This window comes from Carassius gibelio, chromosome A9 (assembly GCF_023724105.1).
Source record: "Carassius gibelio isolate Cgi1373 ecotype wild population from Czech Republic chromosome A9, carGib1.2-hapl.c, whole genome shotgun sequence".
NCBI classification, from domain to species: Eukaryota; Metazoa; Chordata; class Actinopteri; order Cypriniformes; family Cyprinidae; genus Carassius; species Carassius gibelio.
The window spans coordinates 6,035,776-6,054,268 of record NC_068379.1 but is presented as its reverse complement, the minus strand read 5'-3'; the positions used below and the strand labels follow the sequence as shown (position 1 = coordinate 6,054,268).

At 41.1% G+C, this 18,493-nt stretch overlaps 2 protein-coding genes across 18 annotated transcripts in view; both read right to left on the bottom strand.

The window, feature by feature from the left end:
• Positions 1-950: 950 nt before the first annotated feature.
• Positions 951-7,526, bottom strand: LOC128019528 (F-box/LRR-repeat protein 3-like). The gene is made up of 5 exons (XM_052605568.1): positions 7,216-7,526; positions 6,398-6,776; positions 4,414-4,536; positions 4,154-4,325; positions 951-3,909 (listed from the first exon to the last, which is right to left on the bottom strand). The coding sequence occupies exons 1-5, from the start codon at positions 7,233-7,235 to the stop codon at positions 3,269-3,271; spliced, it is 1,335 nt and encodes a 444-aa protein (XP_052461528.1). The 5' UTR covers positions 7,236-7,526; the 3' UTR covers positions 951-3,268.
• A 1,314-nt stretch (positions 7,527-8,840) lies between these two features.
• LOC128019527 (E3 ubiquitin-protein ligase MYCBP2) overlaps positions 8,841-18,493 on the bottom strand; it is an 87,407-nt gene continuing 77,754 nt past the window's right edge. For all 17 annotated transcript variants that reach the window (XM_052605549.1, XM_052605550.1, XM_052605552.1 and 14 more), the window contains 17 exons: positions 18,013-18,252; positions 17,780-17,869; positions 17,575-17,655; positions 15,314-15,580; positions 14,954-15,237; positions 14,241-14,337; positions 13,975-14,094; positions 13,637-13,738; positions 13,409-13,537; positions 12,977-13,109; positions 11,995-12,098; positions 11,699-11,887; positions 11,498-11,605; positions 10,647-10,856; positions 10,290-10,397; positions 9,859-10,024; positions 8,841-9,680 (listed from right to left, as the gene is read on the bottom strand). In XM_052605549.1, coding sequence (XP_052461509.1) covers positions 9,565-9,680; positions 9,859-10,024; positions 10,290-10,397; positions 10,647-10,856; positions 11,498-11,605; positions 11,699-11,887; positions 11,995-12,098; positions 12,977-13,109; positions 13,409-13,537; positions 13,637-13,738; positions 13,975-14,094; positions 14,241-14,337; positions 14,954-15,237; positions 15,314-15,580; positions 17,575-17,655; positions 17,780-17,869; positions 18,013-18,252 — 2,544 coding nt within the window. In that variant the 3' untranslated portion in view covers positions 8,841-9,564. The remainder of the gene's footprint in view (positions 9,681-9,858; positions 10,025-10,289; positions 10,398-10,646; positions 10,857-11,497; positions 11,606-11,698; positions 11,888-11,994; positions 12,099-12,976; positions 13,110-13,408; positions 13,538-13,636; positions 13,739-13,974; positions 14,095-14,240; positions 14,338-14,953; positions 15,238-15,313; positions 15,581-17,574; positions 17,656-17,779; positions 17,870-18,012; positions 18,253-18,493) is intronic.

Here is an 18,493-nt window from a genome sequence, read left to right as displayed (position 1 = left end):
TTTTCTCTATTCCTCCAAAATATAACAAAACAACTAATTTTTTTATTCTGGATTAAACCAGTAATTGTGGCAATTTTACAATCTTCTAATCTTACAATTCTTACGGTCTTAAACTCTTACATTTCACATGAAAAATGGTAAACTCAAATGAAAAAATAAAATAGACAACTAGCTAAATACCATTGTTGACGCATTTACAAAACTCAAAATAGAAAATATAATGAGCAGTCAATATAAGAATATTGGAGCCTGAAACTCCCCAACTTCATCTTCACTCTCATGTTTCCTGTTTTATCAAGATGTTTTATTTTTGTTTTATTAGGTGAGATGTTCAATGAGATGGCTTGCTGGGTTCAGGAGGACAATGAAACTGTAGTTTATTATGAGACTTGGACAGTAAAGTCAGATGCTGGTGTAAACGCCAGTGTTCTACGACTGTTCTCTGATTGTGGACCTCACATATAAGAATGACTGGATATGAGTGCTGAGCTGTCCAGTCAAATTCACACATATTACACAAAGACCTATCTGTACAGCAGAGAGCTGCTGTATTTGGGAGACGACTCCAACAGTCTTCCACGAGAGACCTGGCCAGAGACATCAAGAAGTTCTTCCAGTCATTCACCAGTCTGCTGGAGGCTTTGGAAAAGATGCTGCTAGAGAAGACCTTCAATATCTAATACCACTCTTAATATTAGAAGCTGCCGATTAAATATCCTTACATTAAACTATGAGATTTCTTTACCATAACCATCATATTCTTTATTCTCGAACCATACTAAAAATAAATATATATTTTTGCTACTAAATAAAATTTTCTAATTTCCATTCCAGATGTCTGATTAATCAGATGTGTTAAGTTACACTAACGCAAACATCATTTTAAATGTTATTGATTTTGCTGCACAGCTCATTTATGAAAAAAAAAAAAAAGATCTGTAAAACATACACACATTTTTTCCATGTTTATTCACCCTTATTTCAATAAAAGACAATTTTGATGTTTTTACAACACAAAAGAAATGTGATGCTTTCATATTCGCAATACAAGCAATACCTTCACTTCAGAAAAATCAATTACATAATCACTGGGTTTAACGCTTTTTGTACATTTATCTCAGTCTATGCTCTGGTTTACATTGAGTTGATGTAATGCTCAGCTTGAACTTCCAAAAAGTCAGTCTAACAGAAGGTTTTTGTGTTTCAAATTGGCCAGCTATGCGCTTCCAAAAACAATTTCAGCTGGCAGGAATCTGGGTTTACTTAATTTAGTTGCTACAACAATTTGCAAAAGCAAAAACTGCTCTAATTCTGGAAAATGGGCAAAGAAAAATGATTACATGCTATTGACTTTTTATAACTGATATAATATGCATATACATCGACAAGGAGCATCTCACTCAAAGCTAAACCACCAATACAAGCAGATTAATAATAGTAAAAAGCATATCAATAAATTACACTGATGAGCATCTCTAATTACAAGGGTAAAAAGATGCATCAAGGAGTAATTCCCACTCGTCTGAAAGAGATCAGCACAGATACACATCAAACTCCACAGAGGGTGCGCCAGAAATAAGTCTAAACACACATCGTTTTATATACAGACACGTGGGACTTCCTTCTTAAAGGAAAATGTTTTCACTGCTTCACTCCAATACTGAATCATACTGAACTGAAACCAAGGGGCGCATGTCGTCTGTATATCCAGACTAACGGTCGTATCCCATTCAGTTTGCCATTGCACAACGTTCCTCATGCAATCTAATAGAAATTAGAAACCAATCAACGCTTCATTCTGTCACTCTTTTCTTCCGAATATTAATTTCCTTCCTCTCTGACGTACCGAAGAGCTTGAAAATATGCTGTTATTACTATTCTTCTGCACCCTCTTCCCTGCTACACCAAACTACGAGCAACAACATTCTCACCTAAACCACCAGAAAGAAATATTTCAATTTGGCATAAGGCGCATATGAAAGCACTAATGCCAAACGTATGTAATGCAAAATGCTTGAATCATGTAAAATATAAGATATAGTTCACTATCTTCAGTAACCAAAATCCCAACCCAGATGGCCGTGCACTTCTTTTAAACTTGTATTTGTGTTGGTGAACATAAGATGTGAGGGAATGGCGTTTCATGCCACTGCTGAAGATTGCTTAAAACGCTTTTAACTAAATCCCAGTCTGTGCTCTGATATAAGAATGACCTTACTTGAGATTGAGTTTGGAAATATGGTACAATGTTGAGCCACCGAAGAAGAAAACTCATTCATCTTCATAAAGAATAATGAATATCTGTATCTAAATAAGTTTTCAGTTTCTTTTCTAATTTAAACTTTTTCCCCACTTTTTCTTTTCTTTCCACAAAATAATCTTAAAGTGCAACATACAGTATATACATGGTGTGGCATGTACAGCCTTTCTTGATTTAGTTTCCTAAAGGAAACACTTCCGAAAAGATAAATTAGTAAATCTAACAAAATGTCCAGGTTATACTACACCTCAAAAATCTAAAATACAAAGTTTTTATTCATAAATAACATTAATTTTCTTTCCTTTTGCATTGTGATCTCAACTGTAAAGTATTTAGATCCTGGCGGGATTAAATATAGATCATAGTGGATTTTGATGCACTGCCATATGCTGATTACAATCACTTTATTACAGTAATGAGAATCTAATTGGATTAATAAGTCAAACAATAATAATCATATTGAGAATGACTGGAAACAATGCTTAAATGTTATTAATGGTAAAAAAAAAAAATATTAATGGTCCTTAAATGTGCTTCATCTCTTTTTGATGCATCATCTAATTCAGAGGAATTATAATGTTCTGAGTTTTAATAAGAAGGTGAAATGTTATTTTTTTTAATAAGACTTGTTAGATGGAGATTTACCACAACATGTCATTAATAAAGAAATGGTTCACTCAAAAATGGAAATGCTGTCATCATTCACTCACCCTCATGCCATTTTACAAACCTGTATGACTTTCTACTGTACAAAACATACATACATATATAAATATATTCACCATTCTTCAAAATATCTTCTTTCATGTTCCAATAAGGACTTAAGGGTGAGTAAATAACAACATTTTCCTTTCTGCGTGAACTGTCCCTTTACAACAGTCCATGTTCATTCATTATAGCAGTGCGGGACTTTACATCTCAATTCACATCTATGTACAAACCTTGTGAAGCGACTTGGAAACCATCGAGTCAAGATTACCAAACTTTTTATAGTCTTCTGAACACATTTCACCAGGTGGGCATCATATCTGGAAACCAGACGCGCCCGAGGTGCTTGGACACTTCCCAGTGGATCTCATCCAGGCTGTATTTGTGGTCTGGGATGAGCACCTCCTCCATGATGGAGAGCTGAGAGAGACGGCGGCCGCACATCTTCACAAACTCCACGAAAGCGCTGCAGGAGACCTCGCACTCGCCCAGTCCGATGGCTGACAGGTGCTGGCAGCGCTCGGCGATACGGATCAGCTCCTCGTCCAGCGGCCGCAGACCGTTGGCACACACCACCAGCTCCACCAGACGCGGACAGTTCATGCCCACGCGGCCCAGGACCTCTTTACTGACCGAGCGGCCGAAGTACAGGTGCGTGACGGGGATCTCGTCACGGAAAAAGGGCCCAAACTCGTCCTCGTACAGGAAGAAGTACATGACCAGGTTGAATTTGGGCGAATGGCGCACCATGGCGTCCCAGCTGCTCTTCTTGATGGTGTGGAACTGCTGGCCGGGGTTCTCGCTCACCACGTCTATGCGCAGATGCTCAAGGTGCACGTGCTTCTCGGAGGACAGCGCCAGCAGCAGCTCGTCGCTCAGTAAGTGATAGTTCAGAGCCAGCTCTCTCAGACCGTGACACTGATCAGCCACGCACAGAATACCTGCAACGACAGCAGACGGATGGGTTTCACCTGCGCTGGACACTACAAGTAATACAGAGTCTGACTAAAGCCAGTGAGAAACAAGATGTGAGCTTCAATGTGAGAGAATCTAATGGTGCTTGCTGTCTGTGCTGCATGTGAGTCTAGTCCACAAGACTTTTCTGACCCATTTCAGATTCTAGTCTGGAGAGATTTTCAATGAATAAGCAATTAATATGACATGCATATGGCTTAGATATCATACCTGCAGGAGACACATGTGGGCAGCTGCTCATCTTCAACAGCTTGAGTGTGTCACTGTTGTTGGCCACCAGGACCTTGAGAGAAGGATCATCCACTGGCGTGTCGTCAATTTTCAGAGACGACAGAGACTTGGAGTTGACAAACACCACGGTGAGTGCAGAGATGAAGTGGGACTGTAGAGAGGAAACAATCAGACATCAGGAAACATCAGACCCATCATCCCAACACACAGATCAGTCACAGTAACACAGGTCCTGATACCTTCGGCAGCTCCATGAAGCTCGGCCGAGCAGTGGAGATCAGTCCAAGCGTCTTCAGAGAGCAGTTGACCAGCTGAGACAGGATGTCACACGCAGCCTCCGCTGACTCTGTGCTGCTGTCCACCTGTGCACACAGACCACACACACTTAACATCAGCTCCAGCAGTAAAATACTGCAAGATAGCCATTATACGCGCACATACTGATTGTTTTTATCTAAATATCTAAGGATTTCTTTTTAGGTGCATTTTCATTAAGAGCTGGGGGGTGTAAACTTTTGAACACTATGAAGATGTCCAAATTTTTGTTATTTTGTTGAAATATATATATATATATATATATATATATATATATATTTTTTTTTTCCATTTAGTTCTGCCCTTCGTAAGCAACAGAAGATACTTGTATGTTTCCCGGTACACAAATTAAGTACAATTTACCTTGATCTTCAAATTCCAAAAGTTTTCACCCCCCAGCTCTTAATGCATCTTGTTTCCTTCTGGAGCATCAGTGAATGTTTGAATCTTTTTAAATAGCTGTGTTTGAGTCCCTCAGTTGTCCTCAGTGTGAAAAGATGGATCTCAAAATCATAGTCACTGCTGGAAAGGGTTCAAATATGCAAAGATGCTGGAAAACTGAAGAATTTGCAGGACCTTAAAGATTTTTCTGAAGAACGCTGCTCAGTTTAACTGTTCAGAACAAACAAGGGACTCATGCACAACCATCACAAAACAGAAAGACAGTCGAGGATCATCAGGTAACAGCACACAGTATTAAGAACCAAGGGTTCCCAAACTTTTGAACAGGTTTATTTTAATAATTTCAGCAATTATTTTGTGTTGTGGACTATATGCAAACATCTTTTATGTACAATATCTCACTCAGGACAGAACTAAATAAAAAAATAACATGCATTTAGTATGATCTCTCTTATTTTGTTAAAATAGTTCACATTTTCACAGATTCTGCAAGGGGTTCCCAAACTTTCACAGGCCACTGTATATTTTAGAATATAAATATTTTCAGTTGTATTTTGAAGATGCACAAATGTCTTACAGTTTTGGAATGACATGATTGGGGCAAGTGGACGATGCCAAAACGGTCATTTTTTAGGAGGTGTAGTTCACCCAAAAATGAAATTTCTTATCCAGATCACGTTGTTTTAAGCCTGTATAGCCCCTTTCAAACTGGCATTCCGGCAAATACACGGGTAAAGTGCTCCTGCAATTGATCCCGGATCGCTAGATTTTGCACTTTCACACTGCCAGTGATGACCCGGTATATGTGCGTGCTTTCACACACAACCCTTGAAGATCCCGTAACGACATGTGACATCAGCGCGTGACGTGTAATGTACGAGTCGAAAACATTAGGCAATGTTATACTTTCACTGAAGCAAGCGAACGATCTCGGCGTCAGCGCGGAAAGTGAGGAACTAACTGATCTCTGCTTTATTACAGTTTGCACATATTTTTTCGTTGCGAATGTTGATCTTTCTTCAAAACAGCCGGTAAAAGAGTCGCGCGATAACGTGCGTCATCACTTCGACACGGAATTAGATCTGGCTTTTGTTCACACAGCGCTTGTCCCCGACCCGGGTTCAATGCCGGAATCAATCCCAGGATGTGTTTGCTTTCACACAGAAGGCGACCCAGCAATGTTCCGGCAATTTGCCGGGTCCGACACGCAGTGTGAAAGGGGCTTATGATGAAAGAGGATCTATGCTGGTAACCAAAACAATTTAGGTTCCCACTGCCATCCATCAGAAACCAACACTGTTTGGTTACCAGGATTCTTTGAAACATCTTAATGCTCTGCAAAAACAAAGAGAAAGACATACAGTTTTGAAACAACATGATTTGGGTCAGTAAATTTGGCCAGAAATTTCATTTTTGGGGCAACGGCCCCTTTAAGTTGCATGGTTAGTGAGCTGTAATGTTTATAGCGGTAATGTGGAACAGTCCTCTTCCTCGTGAGCCTCTCACCTTGAAGCTGACGTACTGTAGATGATTGGAGTGCCTCTTGATGATTTGCTTTATCAGGTCAGGATGGGTGGCCTTCAGGTAAGAGCTGGCGGGCTGGTTGAGCTCAAACTCAAAGCACCTCCACAGCTCGGGCATGTGGAAGGCCTCGTTCCAGCCGCGGCAGACCTGCGAGGCGAAGGCGCGGTCCAGGAGAGGCAGGAACTGGAAGATGTGGAGCAGGATCTCCTGCGGCAGGCAAGCCCAGTCGGGTGGCAGATCTCCAGAGTCCTCTGTGGGCTGTCTGACCCTCTTGCAGGAGTCCGTCGGCCCCTCACAGGATGAGGGACTGTCCTCACCTTCTCTGCTCAACCTCCTTTTCATTCTTGAGGGCCTGAGAGAGCTGAGAAGCATAAGAGGTATAAAACAGGCCTAGTGCAAACAAACACAGTGGCAGATGCAAACATGCAGAGGCACATTTGAACACATGCAACCTAAAACACGTTTATTTGACAGGTTTGGCAATATTTATTACATTTAAATGGATTTGGACGTTCCTCAGAACGAGTTAAACTGATTTAATGCAATTACAAACTAATTCCTGTTTGGCTCAAAAGCGATTTTAAGTTTCGTTATACTCGAGACTAACCAGCTAGCATTGATTTTAATTAATAGAAGCCACTGAAATGACGCGGGGGAGATATTATTCGTGAATAAACACGTTATTAACCTAGATAACACAATGCATTCACGCATTCAGTCACAGAGACGGTGATCCAGTTAGATTAAACCAACAACAACCTTACTGCGCAGCTGCAAATCCCAAACAATCGTTAAGTTACCTGTTTTGCGTGTTACTCATGTTGTCTCCCTTCAGATCGCTCGCAAACAGTTGAAAAATAAGCAAAATCCCGACTTCTCTTCTGAACGTCAGCCCGGACCGGAACCTGAACACATCCGCGCGGCGCAGAGGACACGCATTGGAGACGAATTGGTGAATTTAGGTCGTTTTACGCTGTTGTTTTCAAGGGAGTCTGGGTGCGTGCGTCTCGGCGATGTTGCTAGTTGACCTACTTTTCTGGCTGAGCTCTGTTCCGCGGGAGATCTCCGTGTCCCCGCCTTCCTCCGGCTGGAAATGGCGGAGTTGTTGTCTGAGCGAGAGCGGCTTATGACCAGACTCTTCCTCCAGGGGCGCACTGCGGCTCAAAAACCGAGCCCTTCATAAAACAGCATTCAGTACGATAGGTATTCATAAGTGTACACTTTTAATGCGCGGCTCTAATTATTAGTATGTGGAAACGTGCTAATAGGAAGCCATCCAATCATTCGCTAGTGTCTCGATGTGCTTGCTCACCCTACTTGGAGCAGCGCGGAGAAAAGTAACACGCACCACGTGACAAATGTTGTTATTATTGTGCTTTCAAATCCGCCAGTTTACTTAAATGCGCATATAAAATTTCAAACTTATTTTGTAGATAATGTCGGTGTTAGGTGTGCCATCTGATTGTATTTACGGAGTCCAAACATAACATTTTAAAATCCCCTTTCATCACGTCAAAGTGCAGTATGTTATGACACGAAGTACATTGCATATAAATGGCTTGCTCGCATCTGTTTTGCATTCTGGATTGTGATTGGTTTTATCGCGCACACACAAACAGACAGTGTTGCCAAGTCCGTAATTTTCCCGCGGAACTGTCTCGGCTACTTTAACATACATTTACATTTATTCATTTAGCAGACGCTTTTATCCAAAGCGACTTACAGATGAAGACAGTGGAAGCAATCAAAAACAACAAAAAGAGCAATGATATATAAGTGCTATAACAAGTCTCAACTTTAACACTATCGTTGCGGGTTGTTTTTCATGTGCGGTCCCAATAACAAGATATTTATCCCCTGGTTAAATACAATACAATGCAAAAATGTGCATTTTACCATTCAGAATGCGTTTGGGTGGGGTTTGTTGTAAATACCTGGCAACCCTGCACACACATATATGCCTAAACCAAAGCCCAAACTTAAATGTACCTAAATAAACCGCGTTGCTATTTCGGGAAATGAACCTCTTTAGACGTACCGTGTGAGAAACGACCAATGAGACATGAAAGAAAAGCACAGGACGCTCCTTTCTTAATGTACCTTGCTGAACAGAGAACCCGGTTTATTATTACTACTCAGCCCCATCCACAGATAATTATACAAAGCAGATTCACAAGTTGCAATTTTTTTCTTCTGTTAATCACACCTCACAAACAATCCTCCCTATATGCCTCCAAAAACAACCACAATTTCTAATATAGCTCTCGTTTTGCCTCACGGTCCTATGATTCGGTGTGAAGACCGGCCCCAAGGAGAACATACTCACCTTCGTTTTAAAATGACGTCACGTCATTGAGACAACAGGGAAGACACCGCAGACAACAAGGCCCTCGATAACGACCTGACTACAGAAAAGATAGCACACTTACAGGGAAAAACACAACAGCGTGTGTATCACTGTAGAAAATGTACAGTGGCTTTATTGACATACATTCCATATGTTTACATCTGCGAGGAGGAGGCACACCCAGTATTGCACTTCATTAAAAGTTCTGGCTCAAAACATAACCCAGAATATCAAACGAAACTGAAGTGAAGAGAGTAGCAACGTCGGAAAACACATATGAAGGGTTACTGCCATTATATACAAGATTAGATAAATCGTACACTATTTTCCTCCAGCGTCACATATTTAAGTCCTCTTATAGCATTTGAATCTTAACCATGATGCACTCCGAAAGTGAAGGAATACTGTACAGGATTACGAAAACAAAGTCAGTTTACATACAACAATAAAATCTTAAACGTGTATTCGAGAAGCTGAAATCATGGCCCATCCCCGGTGGTCTCGGATCCCAAAATCCTCCATACATTGTTGCCCTTCAGTGGTCAGGAGGTGTGCAACGTTTCTACAAGCCGCAGGGTTACAACGGCTGCATGCAAACACGTCACAACGTTACTTTTTTTGTTCATTCTTCAGCATCTACAGAGAGGGGAGGATGCACCCTGGAGCACAGCGGCCCGTCACAGCCCCCTCAGAATGGGACGTCCGGTGTATCTGCTCTCGGGCTGCGCTGAAGAGGGAGCCGGCCGCCACAGGAGGGTGAATATATATATATATATAGAGAGAGAGAGATCACTGTAGGCGTTTAGAAGGTATGGGCATTTCTACACACGCCACAGCCCAGAGCAAACTCCTCTCCGGTGGGAGGATGCACCACATGCAGGGGACACTCGCTTCCTTCCAACTGCTTTCCTTTTGGTCCTGTGAGGGGAGAATGAAAATGATGTCGACATGTTGTCTCGCCAGTTTGTTGGCTTAAGCAATTTCAATAACAGCTTGTCATTAAACAGAGGCCTAATTCAACAAGAGAAGGATGATACATGAGTTTCTGGGAAGATTTGGTGCAAGCACTTATTATAACACGTATGAAGTGTTGTACCAGCGGGACAATGAGGCAGCTCTTCTTTCGGGACACTGGTCATCCTCTGGAAATCATCATGACAGGCGTTGCAAAAATGCGTCGTCCCAAAGCAGAAGAACACAGCCACAGAGCAACAGTAACGACATTTATACTCCAGGAAATCTGTCCCGTGTTTAGAGCACATCTGCAAAAAATAGAAGGCACTCTAAACAACCTCATTCCAAAGCAGTATATTCCTCACAACCATTCTCTTTATCTCCTTTTGCTGTGATTCGTCATCACAAACAGTCAATCACATGCTTACCATAAACTCATTTAAAAAGCCATTGACTTTGGAACAAGGTAACTGGGTTTCTAGGTTTTTGGACTCATTTCTGCAGCTCTATATTGTGATAAAAACAGAATCGTAAACAAAGCATGCAAGCACATGTTTTTTTTGTCCCACTGACCTGTGCTCTGGACACATCTGAGCACGCACCACAGATGAGCTCACGGGGATCATAATCGTCGCCTTGTCCTGCCTCGGCATCACAGCGAGCTTCTCCCCCAAAATAGGCCTGGATGAGTCAGAAGGCACACTTAGCACAACAGCTGGAGAAATGGCTTCATTATGGCATATCTTCTAAATCTCGTTTCATGCTGGAAAATAGCTCTTGCTTTACAGGAGTGAGCTGCGTTTAATCTTTTCCATTCTATTCATAGTAGACGGAGACATCCTTAAAGGGGCAGTTCAGTCAAACCCAAACTGTTCTCTTTCTGAAAGCTTCCTCAGCTATCATATAACTACACAAAACCAAAGATCGAACCTTTTTGCACTTGTAGCAGACGTAGTAAGCGTATCTGTTCATGGCAAATCCAGCGGGGTTGTTGTAGAACCGAGCTCCAGACATCGTGATGGCTTCACTCTTGTGCAGTCCTTCATACTCCAGTCTCATTAAAGCCTTCCTCCTCACGTCCTCATACAGCTCTTTGATGGGGTCCAGCAGATCTTTTAGGACGGAGTGGTTGATTTTGTTCTAAAATGGAAACGCAAAACAATAAAGACGCATCAAATTGCAGGTACAGGAGCTGTTAAAGAGTTTAGACTGGCTTTGGTTTGAGGGAACAGAGAAGTCTAAATGATTGAGGACTAGATGATTGGAGAAGTCTGACATACAGTATGTAACCAGAGAGAAGACGGTCTTTGTGATTATGAAATGTCATTATGTCATATAGTTATTATTATTATTAAATTATAATATGAAAATTACGAACAATTACTGTTGTTCTATTATTTCAAGTATTTAAGAAAAATTATGATTTTAATTGACTGTGCAACAGTAAAATTACAATACCGATTTTAATGTCTTAATTGATTTTCAAAAGGTTTTTATCTGGTGGAGGGTGCCCTTGTAGCTTCTCAGTCTGGAAATATGATTGGTGCACGTTCCCGAATACATTTTTTTAATTTCCTCTGAACTGAGCTGCCCTGAGACTCTGAAAACACTGGATTATGAGCTGCTCGCGTGTAAATGAACACAGTGCTGTCCTTCACTTTGACTCAGCACATATGTCTAATTAAAATACAATCTTTGCAATTAGTGTGATTTTGATTTTTTTCTTATTAATCATTCAGCCCGACCTTTAACTCAAAGTGAGTCCAGACCAGCTTATTTACCTTGCAAATAGGGCAAGACATGAACCCGAAGGTTATCCTGGGCCCAAGCCAGCGGTTGTCCAGAACCCTTCTTGTGCACTGAAGATGAAATACGTGACTGCAGTCCAGCTGCAGATAAACCAGGACAGACAGTTACATGCGGATCTCCTGTATGTATGTAATTCTTTATCCATCACACGCAGTGACAGTATTCTACTGTACCTGGATTGCTGGAGCAGCAGACAGAGCCTCAGTGAAGCAGATCATGCACATATCATCAGCGTCCTGTTTCAGACAGGCTGCGCTTTTGTCACAACCATGTAAACAGGGCAGACACAGCTCTTCATTTTTGACCCCTCCACATTGGTGACCGCACGGATGAGTCTTACTGCAGGCCAGCTTTGCGTACTCCTACACAAGAATTTAAATACACCAGTATGCTTGTGAGTACACTGAGTTCCTGTGAAACATTTCACAGTTTAAAAAAAGCATATCATTCTGCCATTTTGAGTGAATACCTGACAGTCTTGGTCTGAACATACACTTCCTACTGCGGACAGCTCTGTGCCGTTCCTGGTGCCACAGAAGCGGCAGACGTCTGAACTGCTGGAAGCTGGTTTACCTGAGGGACAGTACAATAATGCCATTTTAGCTATAACTAGGCACTAGTCAAATAAAGAAATATAGGACAAATACTGAATATAGGACATATCACAGCTGCGGCCTAGCGGTCAGACGTCAAAAATTATGCAGGGCACAAATGCCACCAATAGTGACTAAAACGCCGCAGAGATTTAAATTATGGCGGCTAAAGAATCCCTGTTGTGAATTGCTCTCCTTTGTTATCTGTTATCTAACATTTAATATATTTCATAATATTCTGCTCCAGGATTATGTAACGCGTCTGTAGACACCGTAGTGAGCTGTAGCTGTCAGATCTGAAGATGTATTTACAGTTTCACTGGTAAGTTTTGTTCATGGTGTAGGTAATATAGGAATTAATATTAAATGAACCAAAAAATAAAAATCAGTGAAAACACTGAGTAGGAAGAAAACACTTCCAAAAACCCAAAAGGCAATATTTAAAAATCTACAGTAAGAGATATGAAATATATATTAAAATACTGCAGAAAATGAGTTGTGTTTTAATATCTTGCACATTGCTTGCAGCTAATTTTGTATATACATTTTTGATTTGGCATAACTGTTCTGACTTAGAATTAAATGGACATTTATGCATTTGATGACTTGCAGGGACACATTTGTTCAGTTCTTGCGTTCCCTGGGAACTGAACCAATCATCTTGGTGTTTCTAGTGTACTGCTCCAATTTCTTGATGTTTTGAAAAATAAAGCTCTAAAAATTAAATAAAAAAAATTTAGAGGGGAAAATACTGTATTGATAAAAATGAACAGAAGGGTTTATATGGACAAACATGTCCACTTCCCCCTCTTCTCTTCTCTGTATATTATTAACACTATAATGAACGGAGGAAGTCACCTGTGTGCTCGCGGAACTCCACCATGGCCTTCATGGTCTTAGAATCAGCCAACGCCATGAGCCAAAAGAGTTTGGTTCTCCCACAGCCTTCGTGTAGGTCCACCTTAATGGCCTCTTCCTCCTCCTTAAAGACCTGCGCATAAACCAGGGAGTGTGTTGTGAAAAAACTTAAAATTATTCTTTTTCTAATTCAAACTCCACATAATTATTTCCCATCGTAATTTTATTAACTTTTCTAGAAGCACAAAACATGACTGTAGAACATAAATCTTATATTTTTATGATCTACCATAATAATCTCGGTACCATTTTTTTTTTTAAAGCAGCATTTATTATATTAACTCTGCCCCCTGTGTTTATTTTTAACATGATGTCAAACGGACAACCGGACCGTAATTAGGTGATTTGATGTGTTTGGGCATTCAGGTTCACCTGTCTCTGGTGGGTCCGTGTGCGGCGGTGGAGATGGAGGAAGCGGTCGCAGTCGGTGCACAGGTTTCCACAAGCATTACACAGAATGATGGCCGCCGTCTCCCCATCATCATGGTTATCACACATGGGCTGTAAATTAAAGAGGTAAAGAGCTCAATCTCGGCAGAAGGACTTCATGTGCCTTTGCACTGATTCTGCTTTGTATCTATCAGACCCATTGTGCCGTACCATCTGCTTCTGCTGCCCATCTTTGCCCATCCAGCGACCTGAAGACAGTCGGTCAACGTGGTCCTGATCCAGCACACACAGAGAGGCCAATGCGAGCCACAGCTGACGAGAGGAAGCAGAACAATTTGAAATTTAAATTCAATATGTACACATGACTCCATGACTGTAGGAGCCTAAAAGCAATCAGTTGATGTTTCATTTCATTCTGCTGCTGAGCTGTATAAGATCACATGACATGGTAAACCCCACCCATCGATCGCCCCTGATCCTCCAGCTGAAGGATCCCGAGTAATACTGGCCTAGTTGGCAAACGTTCAGTTGTGACAGATGAAGCGTACCCGAGTGGTGGCGATGCAGCGCACTGGACAGCGATGCTCCTCTTCCATCTTAGTGAGCGCAATGATGGTCTCAGCAATAGCATTCTTAGTCACCCTGGACCAGGCATCCGAGAGGTGGCCCTGGGGTAAAAAGACACTTAAATGATGGAGGAACATTTCTATAAATTCATTAAAACACATCTGCAGACATGAAGCTGAACAGCGAATCCATGCATATTGTCGAGGCAAAAATGGAGTTTATTATTAGATGAGGCATCATTACTCACAGCAGCCATGTCTTTGACAAGTTTAATGATAATCTCAGCGATCTGAGGAGGAGTGGAGCCCTTCATCCACCAGTGACTGACTCCTCGCCGTATGTAGCTGCACAAACAGACAGAAAGATCAATGGAAAGTTAAATATATATATTCCCTTAAAGTTCATTTTAGACCCTTAATAAGATCATTTCAGACTCCGCATTTAAGAAAAAAAAAGTGATAAAAATGACCAAAAAAATTAAACGGGATATTCTAAACTACAGAAATTAAAAAAAAGCTTCATTAAATGTGTTTTAATGCTTGAAAACCCCTTTCTATCTTTGACCCATATATTTATATTTTAGCTTTACTTTACTGCACTAAAATAACAAAAGTTTTGAATGATAAATAGTAGTATTTAAAATGTATAATTGAATTTAAAATCTGCAAATAAGTGGATAAAATGAGGATTCAAGCCTTCAGATCAGCTGAGATTTAAATTAATAATATGAATCTGGCTCAGAGGAAGCTTAGAATCATGTCTTTTTGGCATGTTTTTCTGGCAGGGACATCTTCACCTTACAAATGGTTGTCGAAAGCAAAAATGCTATGAAATGCACGTATTTTGTGATTTTGGAATCAACACTCCTAAATTACTAAAAAAACAAGTAATGGATTCCATTCAGCAAATGTGATGCATGGTCGTGTCATTTTCACAATGACACAATGCGAACAAGCTGACCTTGAGTTGAAGACCATGGGCAGGGTGACTGTAGTGACCCCTTTGCCTGCAGCAGTGCCAGCTGTGCCAACTATAGTAGTGCCCTTGGCCTTGAGCTGCACAGTGAGGGCCTTTGCGATGCAGCCCAGAAACATATCCAAAATGCCCAGCTTGCTCCAGTCGCTCTTCTCTGTGGAGTGGATGATATCACTGATGTCTGCTGGCGGTAGAGCCTTCACGCCGATGACGCTGGCCAGACGCATGGGAGTGACCTCAGGAAGAACGCGTCTGAGCAGAGACGTCACCTGCATGGCAAGAACAGTGTTGCTTTCCAGATCCTGATTCTAGATTCTGATTCTAGTTGTCGATGCGTTCACAAACCTGTCTCTGGACGCGTGGCGAGGCGGTGTGAAGGAGGGAGAAGAGGTCCTGCAGTAGGGTGAGCTGCTGGGCCAGGTACTGCCGCCCAACGTTAGATCCACTCAAGGCCAGCACCATAGACAACAGCTCAAAGCAGTACGCATCAGAGGAGGCGTCGTCGTCACTGGGCTGAGAGTTGGCGTTCTCCTTGCTGGAAATGGCGTGCTCCCATTCCTCCCGCACTCGCGTGGCCTCCATACGGATGGCCTGGACGATATGGGCACATACCTGAGGAGGCAAACAGTCAGGTGTGGCGTAACTGGCATTTTAAGAGAAGCAATTTATAGAGACTTGGGAACAGAATATATCGCTGAATATACGCGATGGCCAGATCAACATTCTGTCCAACGTTATATAACCAATCCAGGGGTTTTTCTGCATTGATCTTTTTTTTGGGGGGGGCTGTCAAAGCCTTATTTGATCGGTGAGTGATGTAGAAAGACTGCTGCGCCTGACAGAGCGCGTACGAGAGAGAGCCCCGGCTGTGCCCGCACTCACAGTCTTCAAACAACACGAGCGCTGTCTTGCTCTCTCTCTCTCTCTCTCTCTCTCTCTCCCTCGTGCATATTAACCAAAATCATCAGACAAGATAGAAAAAGGGCGGAACGCCAAAGTTTCACTTGGAGCATCAGGAGATTTTTTTTTTTCTCCATGACAGGCTGCTGGCGCCCACTGTTAAGTTTTTTTTTTTTTTTTGGAAAAGCACTCTCTGTATTAGCTTAAAGCCCTCAAGTTTACATTGGTTACTGTATTCTTTCAATTGCTCTAAACAAGTATTTTGGGTGACCTTTTTTACTGAATGCTAGACATCAAGTTGTTGTTATTTTCATCTGAAAGAAGAACTTTTTTTCAGTAAGCTAGGCCCTATGTGTTCAGTAAGCTTGTTTCAGTAAGCTATGTGTTTTCAAGGCTTCAAGGTTTCATTGAATGCTATCTCTATACAAGTGCAAAGTAATGCATTCTTAGTCAGTCTTTTATTTTGTAATTTTAAAAGCAGTAAACATATATTGCAATGTTAAGGAATTCGTGTTTTTTCATTCAAATATGTAAATCAACATGTATAAATTGTTAGTTGTCAATTAATGGGGAGATAATCGAAATCGAATCGGTCTGAAAAAATTAATCGTTAGATTAATCCATGCATCGAAAAAATAATTGCTAGATTAATCGTTTAAAAAATAATTGTTTATCCAAGCCCTACTGTAGTGTTAACATTGTTTTTATCTTGGTTTAAATATGTGCTATAAATAAACAATACTCATAAACAACTGTTGAGATTCTGAATTGAGAATTCCTAAAGAGGCTTGGACAAAGAAACAGTATTTGATAGGTCATGACTTAAAGGCGGGGTATGCTGGTTGAAAGTAGGACCATAAAAGGTTCATCCAATCGCAACCTTCGGTCTGTGTTCCATTACATTAATGCAGACTGAGTGAGAATGGAAGGTGTTATTGTAATATTATATGCTTTGTTTTGTAATATTTTTTTAATGGTGAATGCAACATGAGGTAATCTGACAGATTTGCATTCAACTCTCCACCAACCCCATCTCTCATCATGTTTCTAGATAGACTCTGGTCTGCTGTGTGTGTTCATGTGTGTCAGAGGAGGCGTGGCTTTGGAGACTGATTTGCAGGGATGGTGGGATCTTATGCTTTCAAAGCTAATTTATCCAAAATCATCTACCAACTGAAAAAGCGAATTGATTTATTAGCGGATTGGTGTTAAATGACCTTTTCACTATTTCCAAAACAAACAACAATGTGGTGTTCAAACCATAAGCATATGCAGAATTAGTTTTACCCAATCTGAGGTTGCGTTGAAATAAATGAACTTTGGTGAATTGACCATGTGTGACTATCAGTTCAAATATGATGTGTTTTAATCCAAAATAGGAGCTTTAGGTAAGAATTACCAAAATGGTAACCTTTAAACATTATTTCTGGATAATGGCTGGTTATGAATATCTAATTGTTATAAAATATTATATTTAGCCCTAGAAAACTTGCTATGCTTTTTTTTCCAAACATACTGGTGGTCATGCATCTTTGGTATTCATACATTCACTATTCATTCATTTTACCTTTTTGGGGAAATGTATTGGTACGTATTCATAATGTACATAATGTATTGGTACGTATTCAAATGTATTCATAATCAACACTTCTATCACAAGCTGGCTTTATTTAATAGAGAGCTGAGAGTAGTTTCGATGGTGTTACCTGTTTCTGAAGGTTGGTCAGTTTGCTCCTGCTGAAAATAATGCCAACCATGTGCTCCTTCAAGTCTGCATCAGATGTTGCCTAAAGACAAAACATTTAGAACATAATTTGAACAACTTCATCTTATGCTTCAGCATAATATGATATGGCATTGAGCAATGGTTGTTGTAACAGGCCACCAAACACAAGGGATTCTGGTACTGACCTTGTCTTCACCCTCGGGTGAGGAGAGCAGGTTCTTCTCTTCTTGTTCTGGTGTTGGTTCTGCATCACCACAAATGAGTTTTCCAAACACCTACACAAACACATAAAAATGACTTTAGCCTTGCTTTAAACAGTACCTGTGGACGAGTGTTTTACACTGCAGCGTTTGATGTATGTTGGTACTGACACTGATGATGCAGCCTTACTGCGGTTTGTGCCTTTGAGCTTGTTTACCTGTGATGTAATGAGGCGGAAGACACGCAGTGTCTCAGCCTCGCAGTTCTTCTGCTGAGTTACACTCGCTGATATCTGCCCGGCAATCTTGATGCTCTCGCCCTCCTTCCAGCCAAGCACTTTGACCTGCCGTACCCTAAGCGTGTTCTCAGGACCCTTAAGCTCGATCTTGATCACATGATGGTCTCCTCCAGGCAGCTCACTGGTCACCCAGCCCATGTGCCTCGAGTCTAAGTCAATCTGAGACAACAAAACATCCATTCAGTGAAAGGACCCTGGAGGCCTTGAGGGACCCCAGGCTGAGCTGGTGATTTCCATGCAGACATGCTTTCATAAGCATTTTGGTTGTTGCCTAGTAGCTCTTGGACTTCAGGACTATGAGTGTACTGCCTTTTTCAAACTTAATTAATGTTATATGCAGAAGTATAGATAAAAGGGTGCACCAAATTGTAAAAACATTCACTTTTTGATAGAAGTCCCA

Excerpts from the sequence above, each read along its gene's own strand:
- LOC128019528 (XM_052605568.1), bottom strand. The coding sequence starts at position 7,235 with ATGAGTAACACGCAAAACAG. Across the intron at positions 6,777-7,215 it reads ATGAGTAACACGCAAAACAG|CTCTCTCAGGCCCTCAAGAA; the intron begins GTAACTTAACGA and ends TATGCTTCTCAG. Across the intron at positions 4,537-6,397 it reads TACAGTACGTCAGCTTCAAG|GTGGACAGCAGCACAGAGTC; the intron begins GTGAGAGGCTCA and ends CTGTGTGCACAG.